Here is a 12,690-nt window from a genome sequence, read left to right as displayed (position 1 = left end):
TTACAGGGTGACAGTTATATGTAGACTATTAAAAAGGAAACCACTGATTCCTTATTCACATCAGTTTTCCACAATAAGACATTAAAAGTAATGCTTTGTTGATGCAGCTATCCACTCCTTGTCATTTACCCAAAAGAACTGAAATTAGCATACTCTAGGGATACATACATACCAATGTTTATATCAGCACAATTTACAATAGACAAGTTAGGAACCAGCCTAGGTGCCCATCAATAGAAGAATGTATATGGAAAATGAGGTATGAATACACAATGGAGTTCTACTCAGCCATAGAAAAGAATGAAATTGTGCCATTTGCTGGTAAATAGATGGAACTGTAAAAACATCATGCTAAGTGAAATAAGACTGAGAAAACTAAGGGTTGAATGTTTTTTCTGATATGCAAAATATAAAGAGAAATAAGGAATTAAAAAGGGGGACCTCATGAAAACAGAAAGCAGAACAGTGGAGTAGAGGAAGGGGACTGAGGGAGGAGGGTTGGAAAAGGGCAAGAACTGCGGAAAGAAAGTATTCTATATGCATGTATGAGTATATCATCATGAATTCCACTTTATGTATAACTGTAATGCACGGGTTAAAAAATAAATAGAAGGAAGACCAACAGAATAGAGGTAAGGGATCAGTAGGGAGAAGACATATAAGGGGGTAGTACTGGGGATATAAACAGCACCAAATTGTATTAAATGCCATTCATATGTCAAAATGAACTCCACAACTGTGTTAAATTATAATGCACTTTTTAAAAGTAGCTTCTCAAACCAGAGTTATTCTATTTTTAGCAGCTGACTTCCATTTACCAAGTAGCATCTATACATGTTCACACCACAGGCTGAAATGCAGTTTCCCATGCCAGGCATAATGACTGGCACTGAAGTGAACATCATTCCACCAGGAAGTTCACTCAACTTACAAAGAAAAGATTCATCATATAAAAGTCATTCTGCTTCCCCCAACAGAGCACTACATAAAAACTGATTTTAGTAATTGAGGCAAACTGACTGAAAGCTTAAGTTTCCTACTTAAAAGCCAGTTTTTCTGTTCTGCATAATAACTTTTGCAAGCACTGTGACCTTTGGTTTGCCACAGGGTTGCGCTTTATCCAGCGCTATAGCCTTTCAAACAGAACTGCTGTCGTGGCACTGACGAACGGGGCTGTGCTTCGGAGACCAGGGAGGACAGATGCACTCCTCCAGCCAGGGGAGGGGGAAAAAACTTGAGGTAACATCCAAGGCTTCAAGACAATTGGCCTTTCGCTTCGTAGCCCAACAGCCTTGGGAACAGGGAATCCTCAGGAACGTACGATCTTAGCATTATTCCTGCCCAGAATAACGGGGACTGGGCCAGACACAGCTGGCGAGGAAACGGGGAGCCAGTGCGGTGCCTCAGCAGCTGCAGGCACTCGGGACCTCCCGGACCGAGTCCCCTCCTCGGGTCAAACCGGATTCGGCTGGAGGGCGGCGCCTCCCGCTCCCGCCCCCCCCCCCCCGGCCACCCACACTGCAGAGAGGCCTCCCTGGGTCCCCAAGCCTGAGAGAGGCGGCGGCAGGGCAGGGTCCTGTGTGGATCTGGCGACCTGGCCCGCGGCGGCGGCGCAGCGCCTCCCCGACCAGCCTCCACCAGAGGACCGTGCCGGGGAGCGACGGCGCCCAGCCGCCAGCAGGCCAACCCCGGGGAGGTCCGGGGGGTTGCCCCTCCTGGCCCACACCGAGGGCAAGGGGTGATTCCCGCCCCAGACCCCTGCAGACACTGGCAGAGCCTGCCGCGCGGGCGGCGCTGGGCTCTTCCCGGGAAGTACCACAGAGTAGGAAACCCACTTTTCCAGGGTGAGGGGACCTTTCTACCGTCCTGCACCCTTTCCCGCGTTTAAAAAAAAGAGCGCGCCACCAGTCACGTGGCGACGCCCGACCAATAAAAGCACTCGCTCGAGAGCAGCAGGCGGGGACGTCCGCCAAGGGTTCACGGGTCGGGTAGACACGCCAGTGGACCCCACTGTCACCTGAACCCGGTGGCCCCGGCACGCCACGCGGCTGGCCCCGCGCTGCCCCGCGGCCAGCCGCCACCCAGGAGGGGACCGCGCTGCGCCTGGAGGCCAAGCCAGTGCTGCCTCAGGATCCGCCCGCGTCCGGTCGCCATGGAGACCTGGTGGGGCCCGCCCAGCGGCGCGACGCTTCGGAGAGCGCCTAGGCTCTGCGCACGCGCAGAAGCGCGGCCGCCTTCGCGCGTGCGTGCACTGGCGCTACTGACGTTGTCGCCTAGCTACCAGATGGCGTTCTAGACGCTTCGGGGCGGCTTCTTTCCCATGCCCGCGTCGTTCTGATGCCCAGGACGCCAGGCGTCAAGTCCGCCGCTGGGACTTTACGACACCCTTGCCTGCTTTTCGGCATCCCCGTTCATTTTCACTTGGCTGTTGTCTGGTTTTCTTGAGAAAAAACACAGAAATGAAATTATTTGCCAATAAGTTCAAATGGGCCACCATGAGGCGAAGGATTCTCCAGTTAACACAGCCTTCTCCAGAACGATCAGGAGAACACACAGTTTACATCTGCTTATTTGATTCTTGCAACCTCTGCTGGACCTACCAGGACCGAGGCACAAGTTCCTGCGGCCCCTCCCCCTGCCGCCGGATGATGCGCGGCGCATGCGTGGCCATACGCGTAGAGGCCTCTGGGAGGCGCGGAGAGGGCAACGCGCTTGGCCGCCTTGCATTGTGGGAGATGCAGTGCTTGCCGCGGCCCTCGCGCGGCCCCGCAGTGTGCTGCACGGCCCGGGAACTGCCATTCCCAGACACCCAGGGGTTTCCCAGGCTGCTCTGCGGAGCAGTAGGGCGTGAATGTCAGCGCGGAAGGGTCAGGGCGCTCGCAAGCAAGTTGGGGGCCGGGAGGGAGGCGGACGCCGTGGAACGTGAAGGTGTGGATTCGTGCGTGGCCGGCCAGTCGTGTTGTGGACTGCGAAGCTTTGCTGCTTGGTTGCGTCCCTGAGCGGGACGGCTTTCTGGGAACATGATCTGTACTGCCCTAAGAGCTCTGCAGTACGCGGAGAGGCTGCACAGGTCCTCGGGGAAGCGGCTGTTGCTGCCGGACCGTGGGCCTCACAGGGCTGCCTCGAAGACTCAGCCCAGTTTGAGGTGGGGCTTGCGAGAGCCCAAGAAAACGGCGCAACCTAGATCTGTTCTTGGACTCGTCCAGAAAACGATCTGGACACAGGGACCGAGCCCCTGCAACGCACAGGAGGACCGCCGCAAGCAAGTGTCGGTGCACAGAGATCAGAGGGCGGAAACGGCAGTCTCCACCTCCCAGAAAGGTAAAGGCGGTACTTGTCTTCCAGTCAACCTGACAAGAGCTGACCATGTCCTTCTACCAAGTTGACACCTAAGGAGGGAAAAACGACTCAACAGAAGAACCGTTAAACTGTTTAGGACCAGGTTTCAAAAATTCGAATTTAGATATATGGAAGTTGATCTTGAATTTGGTCATTTTGTTGCATACTGTCTAGGAGATTTTTCTCAGCTTGTGTTTCAATGCCTATGAGAAAGAGAAATTGGATAGGATAGATTGGAGAGAGAGAGATTATCAAGTTACAACCAATAGGAAAAACTCAGTGATCACTTCATGGAATAATTGATGCTGTTCCCAGATACTGAGCTACACTTTGTAGACTATAAAATGAAAGACATCCAGAACATCCCTTGCCCTCACACATTAGGTGCAGTAATAGAACATACAAACAGGAAAGATGAAATGTAATTTAGTCGGGAAAGTCAAAGGTATTTTAACAGGTATTTTAAGTTTAATTTTTTTCTTATTGTTGTGTTCTTCATTTCACAAGTATGTGGTAGAAAAAATGAAAGGCACAGAAAGCAGTTCAGGCACTCATAATTATATGTTGCAGATAAAAACAATTGTTTAGATAATAATTTGTGTTATTTCAGTTAATATTCCTGATTTTTAACAAAAAATGGTATCCTGCCAATTGTTTTGTAATCTGCTGAACATGCCAAAAATATAATCTTTTGTTTAGGATAGCAGTTTAGCACACACACAAAAAAACTGATATGCAGAAATGAAAGATAAAGGTATGCATATGTATCAGTTACTCTGGCTCAAGGGCCAGTGTTGCTTGCACTACAGACTGGACCTGCCATAGAATCCTTTCTTGATGTGGATCCCATCCAAAGGTGACAGCACTTCTTGTTACTCAGTGAATGAATGGGAGCAGTATTTTCAAGTGTGGAATACACTGCCTCCAAAATGCAAAAAGACCTGCCATGCATTGCGGTCACAGTGTAGAATGCAAGAATTTGCCCTTTTTTTCATGGGACAGAATGGCATGGCGTGTCTGAGACAGTACTTCCTGCAGGTCTCATTGATATGGTTAGTGAGCCTCTGAATCTAACAATTTTTTTTTTTGTTTAGGCCTTTGTCAGGCCCATCATTCACACATGAAGCACATATCTTACCAAATTTTCCAGTATACTTGCCACTTACTACTTATTGGCTCCAACAAAATGGCATCTACATAACAGTCAAACAGGTGATTTTGCTGAATGTTTGAAACAGCATTGTCCAAATAAAACTTTGTGCAATAATGGAAATGTTTTATATCTGTGTTATCCAATATGATAGCCACTGGCCACATTACAGAGAGTGAGAAAGTAAGCAAATCCTGGGCAAGGCCACAGGTATCCCATTTTTATTACCATGCACTACTTCTGCTCCTCCTCAAGAGAGGTAGAAAAGAAGGCATTCTTCAGATCACCGGCCAATGCCATGAGGCTGTATAAATGTGCTCCCATAAAGTTCCCATGTTTGGCATTATTACATCTACATTGGGACTGCTACTTGGTTTAGTTTGCATTGATCCGCATTATTCTCTAGCATCTGTCTGGTTTTTGAAGGGGAAGGTTGGTGGGAGTATAATGGAGACCACTGCCCTACTCTGTAAGGTATAACTATGGCTCCCTTATAGCTTTGGTAAAGTGCCCTCCTATGAAACATGGCTAGCTGTTGGGTTCAGAGTTCTCTCTAGTATCCACTCTAGAATGCCTGATGAGCCTTTGCTCCATTGTTTGCCACTTCTGTCCTCTTGTTTTCACATCACTTCATGGGGACCATCGCTGTTTCTAAGTTTCCAAGAGCAGACATGACTGCACTTCAGTTCCTGGGGCACTTAACTGATTGTTATGTTCTTGATCTCAGGAGGGTACCCCATGTAAATCAACTCTCAATCAGCCATGTTTGTATTCTGTGACCTTGACACACACCCTTTAAGAAAAAGTCATTTATATGTTTTCCAAGCAGTATTCACAGTATGGTTTATTTTTCTCCTTCTCACACCCAAGTTATGTTGTACCTTGGCCAGGAAAGGAGGTTGTAGACACTTCTTGAGGAGAGTATGTGTCTTGCTAGGCAGAAGCCTCACCTAGTCTTTAAGAAGTAAGACATTATACATTTTAATGGGGAAGGAGTGAGCCGCTTCTTCAGGAGAATCTGAATATAACAGATTTTTTTAGAGCATTGACCTCAATATTCTTGTACCAAGCTTCACATTCCCTTTACGCCCCAATCAGGTCATGGCCCCAGCTTGGCAGAGCTGACGTGTTTGCCATGCTAGCCTCTTTGCTACTCTATTACCTTGGCCCTGACCCTCAGCCTTTTCTGTCTTCTGGGTGCAGCATGAATATCCTATGCCCCAAATATCTCTTGCCTTTCCCACTTCACTTCACTGGTGAAGATTATTTCCAAACTCTCCCCTGCCTTCCCCAGTACATCCCTCTCCCCCACACAACCATGCAACACAAGTCCTAAAATTACCTAGTCCTCCAGATTTTTCAAAATAACACCAACCAGTGCATTCTTGTTGCCCACTATTCCATTCCAGCTCATCATCATGGACAAAAGCTTCAACAGTTGCCTAGAATTGCATGCTGGGGCCTGTCAATGCTCCATCTACCACCAGGCACAGAGAGTCCTCATTGCCAGTGAGTGGCTGGTGATCCAGTTCTAAAATTTCAATTTGGAACTGCTTCATTGGACCACTCCTGGTAGCACCTGTTGTAGATCATCCCAGGGAAACAGACAACAGATTTGCATAAGGACGTTGAAGGTTAAGGAAAGCAGTATTGGCAGAGGGAGGAGCTCAAGTGCACTTGCAAGAAGGGCTTCAGCCAGTGGTCAGTGAACTCTGAAACTAGGCAGGCCATGAGAAACTAGGTGAGAAAGCTCTTTTCTGGTGAAGGAATTTGCAGAGAGGAACTGAGAACTGTCAGCTACCACTCCTCCCTGCAGCCAGCAGTACCCATACTGCACCACAGTACCCATACTGCACCACAGCACCCACTGCAGGAAGTGTGGAGAATTGCAGAAACATACTAATGAGGTTTTTAGGTATGAAGATAGGTCTAAGAGGTCAAGAAGAGTAAGGTAAGCAATGAGCAGCTTCCATTGGTGATACTTATATATTAGCAATAGAAATTTTTTGAATGCATAAAATGTGGATAATATTCAGCACAGCCTTTATACATAATAGATATGTAGTAGCTATCTGTGATTGAATAAATAGAGAAGACAGCCTATCAGGAATGAATGTATTGAGAAAGAGACAATCAGAAATCCAAGGTATGGAGCCTGTGACCTGATTCAGGTAATAGGCTCAAATGAAGCTATCAGTATACTCCCAGTTGGGGGCTGGTACACTACTGGCAATTGATAGTTATCGAGGTGTTATGACAGTGATGAGATGGAATGAGGTGGTGTCACCATAGGCTTTTCCACATCTGAACCTAAGTAAAGAAATGGGATTTGTGGTGACAATTATTGTGTAGATCAGTCTCATAAGCTGAACAGATTTGGCAGATGCACTATTTTTATTGTTTGAATCACATCTTTTAAAGTAGGATTGTAGCTCAATGGCAGAACATCCCCAGGTTCAAAACAAAGAAGTCTTCCTAAAGTGGTGAATAAATCAAATATGTAAACTAATGCCAAGGAAGAAATGTACTTTTTCAGCATCAATTAAACAATGTAGTTGTAATTGCAATTTTTTGCATAAACATGTCTTGATTGAATTTATTTAGCTCCCAGAATTTCTCTTTAATCCATCTGGACATCTTTTATCTATGTGGGAAAAAATAAATGCAGTGTAGTCTCTATGTAGGTTCTTCTTTTTTTTTTTAAGTTTGTTTGATTCATAATTCTTCTGTTGAGATAAATTCCTGTTCTGAATTCAATTTTCTTTGTATTTTATGCACCAGTCAGTGGGGTTACAGAAGGATGGCATTTGGGAATGTTACTGACTGTTAAGGTTTAATGATCGTTTTGGTCTCTTTGGTTGACAAAGCCAACACTTCTTAATCTGTGCACTGGACCCATGTCCAGAGCTGCCTGATACGTGGCACTTGTCCTTATTTCTAAGAGACTGGATGAGGAGTCCTCCTCTTAGAAAGTAAGACAGTATCAAGATTATAACATTAGATGAAGTAAAAACTAGAGACTCCTAGGCACTGCTCTGAGATCCTGCTAAAACTCCAAAGCATAGGGAGATTCCAGAGCTGCCACTGAGAAGGCACCAGCACTGCTCGCTTTGACTCTGACTTCACATGTCCCCTGCTGCAATGTCAAAGAAGCTGGAAGTGGGCCTGCTCACACACCTGTGACTCCTTGGCATTTTTCTCTTTACAGTGAAAGAAGCTGGAAGAGATTTCACCTACTTAGTCATCGTGGTCATTGGAATCGGCATAACAGGTTGCCAAAAACAGCAAGTACAACATCCCTGAACATTTTTTTTTTTACTAACATATCTTCATCTCTCACTCTTGGTTTGCTTCATCATCTTTTCCTGTGATTTTCAGGTGGCCTTTTCTACACGATTTTCAGAGAACTCTTTTCTTCATCCAGTCCTAGTAAGGTATATGGGAAAGCCTTAGAAAAATGCAGATCACATCCCGAGGTTAGTTCTCTGATGAGAGGGAGAACATGTGGGGGAGGCAGAAATGGGCCCAACTAAAATACCAGTTCTGAACCCAGGGGATTCATGGAACAGCACATAGTGGTTGGGTTGTGATTATGTTAAGTGTTTGTTCTGTACTTGAAATGCTTGGGTCACAAGCACCCAGAGGTCTGTGTGTGGATGTTTTCATCTGAATTGTACAGTGAATTTTTTACTAGTTGCTCATAGATAATCATCAAAGTGTCAAACTCAAGCAGTCTGTTTCTAGTCTTTGAAAATACCTGTTTCGTGGTCTTGTGATCATGACAATAATGGTTAACATTGCCAAAAGTACGTCATGTGCCAGGCAGTGCTTAGTGACTCCATGCATCATCTCATTAAGTCTCGCAGAGGTCCTTGGCATTAGGTCTTACTCCTGTCTCCAGTTGCAGAGGGGAAAACTGGCATTAATAACTAACCCAGCGTCAATCACTGAACTAGGTGAGAGCCAGAACCCAAATCCAAGCTGGTCGGTTTCCACATCGTACCCTGCTGGGCACAACCTTCCTCAGCCATTCCCTGGGAGGAGTCGACATGCAGCCTCACTGTGGTTTCTGAAGGAACCTCCCAGAAGGAAGGCTTTAGATCATGACCATCCAGTCAGTTTGCAAGACACCATGGCCCATGTGTGACAGATTCCTTACTCCCTTGGGGGAAAGCTTCAGCATTGAAAAGCATTCCTTGCTGAAATCCTAATTTGATACCTTGAAAGGGCCAAGAAGTGAGGTCAGAGAAGCAGAGTCTACAGTCTTCAGCCAGGGGTGAGATGAAGGCCACAGGTTTTCTCAGCGTGGTGTGCTGTGCTGGGTTCCCTGGAGCAGGGCTCTGAGTGCTACATCAGTCTCTGGTCGTGTCAGGTGTGTGGCTCAGCAGCCAGTGGGTGCTGGCATTTTTCTTTTCAATGTGTTGATTTCTCTGAACTGGACTCTGGTTGTTAGTCTGTGTGAACCGTGGAGAGGGAGGCAGGAAGTGAGAACTGTCCCTGAGAGAGTTGAAAATGGGCAGGGACTATAAAAGGTTCCTACTATGGTTATTGGGAATCAAATTATATCTGGATTCTATTATATCTAAGTTATCTGCTTTTATAGTTTACAAAAATAATATCAGTAGAAACCTAGTTAGATATCAGGATGCATCTCTGAGAACAGGTGAAGAATTTTAGCGTTTCACAAACCCAGCGTCTCATAGAAGTTATGGCATTTTGAACAAAACAAAATCTATAGAATAAACACAGAGTATGATATTACTAGGGTCATAACAGTTTGCTTCCAAAAGGAACTCTGAACAATAATTAAGTTTTAACAGTTCAGTTTTGTCAGTAGTTTTTAAGGTCCCAAGGATTCTTAGGCACCATGCTTGATTAAAAAATAGATACTCCTAATGTTCTGATACTGATGTGTTTAGTCTATTAAAGTAAATTATTTGGACAGTGGTTCCTTGGTTTCAGGCACACAGATCTTAAATATCTCTCATCTTACATAGTATCCTTTTCTTTTGTGTCTGGAAATTGTGATAGTAAAGATGCTCAGCAAAGAGACAAAGACAATTTTACAAAATTGAGGGTCAATTTTTTTCTTTTTAAGTTTGACATCAAATTTGTATTTTTTAGAGAGAGTTCCAAAGCATTTGCTTTTTAAGTTAAATAAAAAATACATTTCTACTTCATGTGAATTTTACCATTAACAATAGTAGATTCACACCTGATTTTGAATATGCTATTAATTCTTGGGTTTTTTTCCTCACTGTTTGAGTGACTTGACTCATTTCAACATCACAGTTTTGGGCATTAAACCCCATATATTGAATGTCATTCAGAGTGTTCGTACATTTTTTACCTTGAAAGCACGAAGCGTTAGAGCAGTGTTGAGGCACTGTGTTCTTTTGTAACGAAGTGGGCAGCTTCCTCTAGCCCACCTTGGCCACTGCAGGTGAGTGCCAGAAGGTCGTTTCCGTGTCTGGGCTTGAGATGACTTGAGCTCTTCAGGGATGCCTTTGCTGCACAGCCTCCTTGCCTGGCCTTGGCATCATTGAGTCACCGTGTTTTAAAGGGACCGGGCCTTCCCGGAGGCACGTGGTGTGCAGAGCCGCTCCCCGGAACTGACCGGCGCCTTCTCCGCAGGTGGTCAGCGTCTTCGGGGAGCCCGTGAGAGGCTACGGGGAGATGACGCGCCGCGGGCGGAGGCAGCACGTCAGGTGCCGCGGGCGGGGGAGGCGGGTGGCCTCCGGGTGGCCTGCGGGTGGCCTGCGGGCGGCCTGCGGGACTCGGTCTTACTTGGGCCGCTTCCTCCGCAGCTTCATCGAGTACGTGAGAGACGGGCTGAAGCACCTGCGCGTCAAGTTCTACATCGAGGGCTCCGAGCCGGGCAAGCAGGGGACGGTGTTCGCCGAAGTGCGGCAGGTGGGCCAGCGGGGCCGGCGGGGGGCGGGGGGCGGGGGGCGGGGGACGGGGGGCGGGCAGGTGGGCGGCCGTGGCGGGGAGGGCGCGGGCCGGCGGGGAGGCAGCAGGCTGCAGACGCGTGCTTTTCAGAACCCGGAGGGTGGCGACTACGAGTTTCAGTACGTGTTCGTGGAGGTGGACTCCTACCCTCGAAGGACCATCGTGATCGAGGACAACCGAGGCCGCGAGGACTGAGCCGGCAGCCTGTGCCCAGCGAGGGCGCCGAGCACTCCCGACCGCGAAGGAACAGGGCTCCGACAGCTTAGACGAGCCACGTTAGGGATTTTCTTGTGAAAAATCATGAAAGCATATTTTATGTTTCCTCATTAAAATGTCAATCATGACAGCGTTTTTGCATCTTTTATGATGAGAATTTTTGTTACTGAAAAAGAACAGATTTCAATATTTTATGCATTTTTATATTGTATAGTTGTGTTAAGCCTAAAGAATAAAATTACAACTAAAAGAAAGATGTCAAAAGCACCTTCCATTCGTGTACTTTGGATTCTGACATGAGATACATGTGAAAATGTTTGAGAACTGTAGTGAACCAGACGCTGAATACATTAGGAAAGGTGGTACACGGGGTTTTAGGAGCCCGTCTCATTGCCTCGGCACCAGATGGGAGCATTAATCCAGTGGAAAAGCGCAGGCTCTGTGGCCAGGTGCCCGGCCCTCACCCCTCCTCTCCTAGTAACCTTAGCTTGTCAGCCCCCACCAGAGGTTGGGGTCACTGAGATGAGGATGCAAGTGCCTAAACCAGGGCACCATGAGGTGTTTCCAGCCCACTCAAAGCTTATGCTGATACTTTATATTGCTAAGAAAAGCCTAGAAAGCAATGGAGGCCATTTAAATGTGTGTATTAGGTCTTTTTAATTTTTTTTTTTATGACCACCCTATTTAATTTGAAGTCTTTGCTAGGAATTTCTTTAAAAAATGACTTCCTCTTAAAAGTACTGCTCATGTGACACTTAAGTGCTGTATGTACTAGGTAGTTTAGAAACATCTCTCTCCATAGTGGCTTCCAAATGGTGTCTCCACAGTCAGGTGTTTCTTCTTCTCCTGCAGAACTGTGAGTGCAGGGGTTTCCAATGTATTCTTGAGATTGTAGGCTATTGGGGGTAGAAGGACTCCCAGGCTATCTCACCCACTTAGTTTATCTCCCTCCTTACACTAGTGAATGTTTTGGTTTAAGTGCTTGTTTTAAATGATTAATTTTAATTCTAAAAATCTCAAACATGTAGAAAGTGTAGAAAGAATCTGAGCAATGTGCCTGTCTCCCTGCTGTAACACATGTGAAGTGACAGGCTGAGCTCTGGACATGGGCTCCGTATCCTAGTTAGTGTTTCCTGTCCGTCCCAAAAGAATGCTCTATTCCTGTGTTTTTATTTCCCTGAGGTGACAACATGTAACAGGCTGAGAAGTTCTTCCTACCATCTTAAAATTCAAAAACTCAGACCTGATTTCAGACCTCATAGCAGTTGTCAAACTGCACCTGGACAAAGAACCCTGGCATCTGTGCTCAGGTGGGGATTTCATCACCCTCTCTGACCCTGTTGTTTGGTTAAGACCATTTGCTTTCTCTGTATTCAGCTTTACTTACCTCCCATTTTATTACATACCCATGTCCCTTAAGTTCTAAGTTTACCAAGTTACTTTCATGTATGTTTAAGAAACCTAATTATTTCAAAAGGAAACATTTCTGAGCCCATGAGAGCTTCTTCTGTATAATACAGAAAAACATAATGTGTAATTTTTTAGTTACTTATTTGAGCATCTTTAAGCAGCTTTTATTCTGGCATCTCTGTCCATAGGCTTCTTCTCCCATATTCTCTGAATTCAGTTCAAAAATCTCGAGGACATATCTGACTGCCCAATATCCCTCCTCTATCATTCTGTGCATTTACAAATGATTTGGTCATTATCTTCTCAGGCGGTTGTCCCTTCATGCCTAGTCAGTGAAATCTTATGAGCATTAAGAGTCAGGCAGCGTTTCCTCTTCATGGTCTTTACCTCCTAAATGAAGAGACAGGTTTCAAGTCAGAAGTTTTGTGAGGTTCTGCTTACTGAGGAATGAGATTCCAGCCTAACTACCTTGCAGGCCCCTTTACAACTGTGCCAGGAATGCTTTATTCATTTCCTTCCATTTAGTAAACTAATACAGGGATGTTACTTCTGTTTCTTTTACCCAAATATAACTTGCCAACTTCTAATTGATGGATTTCCACTTAGGGATATAAATCCTTTTG

The 12,690-nt window shown here is 46.0% G+C and overlaps 2 protein-coding genes across 9 annotated transcripts in view; one reads left to right on the top strand and one right to left on the bottom strand.

Annotated features, from left to right (window-relative positions):
• Fbxo15 (F-box protein 15) overlaps positions 1-2,681 on the bottom strand; it is a 60,253-nt gene extending 57,572 nt beyond the window's left edge. The window contains exon 1 of one of the 6 annotated variants that reach the window (XM_040272040.2): positions 2,601-2,681. Coding sequence is in view for 3 of the 6 variants with exons in the window: in XM_078029881.1 (XP_077886007.1) it covers positions 2,018-2,154 (137 nt within the window). In the remaining 3 variants the exon portion in view is untranslated. Of the gene's footprint in view, positions 1-1,517; positions 1,782-1,835; positions 1,918-2,017; positions 2,237-2,600 lie in introns of those variants that run through there. The other 5 variants (XM_078029881.1, XM_040272067.2, XM_005334385.5 and 2 more) reach the window with 5 other exon arrangements.
• Positions 2,682-2,746: 65 nt separating this feature from the next.
• Positions 2,747-10,785, top strand: Timm21 (translocase of inner mitochondrial membrane 21). 3 transcript variants are annotated; one of them, XM_013362443.4, is made up of 6 exons: positions 2,747-3,321; positions 7,698-7,760; positions 7,868-7,923; positions 10,124-10,197; positions 10,297-10,402; positions 10,532-10,785. In XM_013362443.4, the coding sequence occupies exons 1-6, from the start codon at positions 3,021-3,023 to the stop codon at positions 10,634-10,636; spliced, it is 705 nt and encodes a 234-aa protein (XP_013217897.2). In that variant the 5' UTR covers positions 2,747-3,020; the 3' UTR covers positions 10,637-10,785. The 3 variants fall into 3 exon arrangements, with proteins under 3 accessions (XP_013217897.2, XP_013217898.2, XP_005334441.2); XM_005334384.5 differs by having other exon boundaries at positions 2,750-3,321; positions 7,868-7,965; XM_013362444.4 differs by lacking the exon at positions 7,868-7,923 and having other exon boundaries at positions 7,698-7,777.
• The last annotated feature ends 1,905 nt before the right edge of the window (positions 10,786-12,690 follow it).

Source organism: Ictidomys tridecemlineatus, chromosome 13 (assembly GCF_052094955.1).
Source record: "Ictidomys tridecemlineatus isolate mIctTri1 chromosome 13, mIctTri1.hap1, whole genome shotgun sequence".
Taxonomy (NCBI): Eukaryota; Metazoa; Chordata; class Mammalia; order Rodentia; family Sciuridae; genus Ictidomys; species Ictidomys tridecemlineatus.
Note: the sequence above shows the minus strand (reverse complement) of the source record. Positions and strands in the feature narration are given on the sequence as shown.

Coding starts and splice junctions, on each gene's coding strand:
- Timm21 (XM_005334384.5), top strand. CDS start 3,021: ATGATCTGTACTGCCCTAAGAGCTCTGCAGTACGCGGAGAGGCTGCAC. Junction 3,322..7,697: donor AGTCTCCACCTCCCAGAAAG/GTAAAGGCGGTA, acceptor TTCTCTTTACAG/TGAAAGAAGCTGGAAGAGAT. Junction 7,966..10,123: donor AATGCAGATCACATCCCGAG/GTTAGTTCTCTG, acceptor CCTTCTCCGCAG/GTGGTCAGCGTCTTCGGGGA.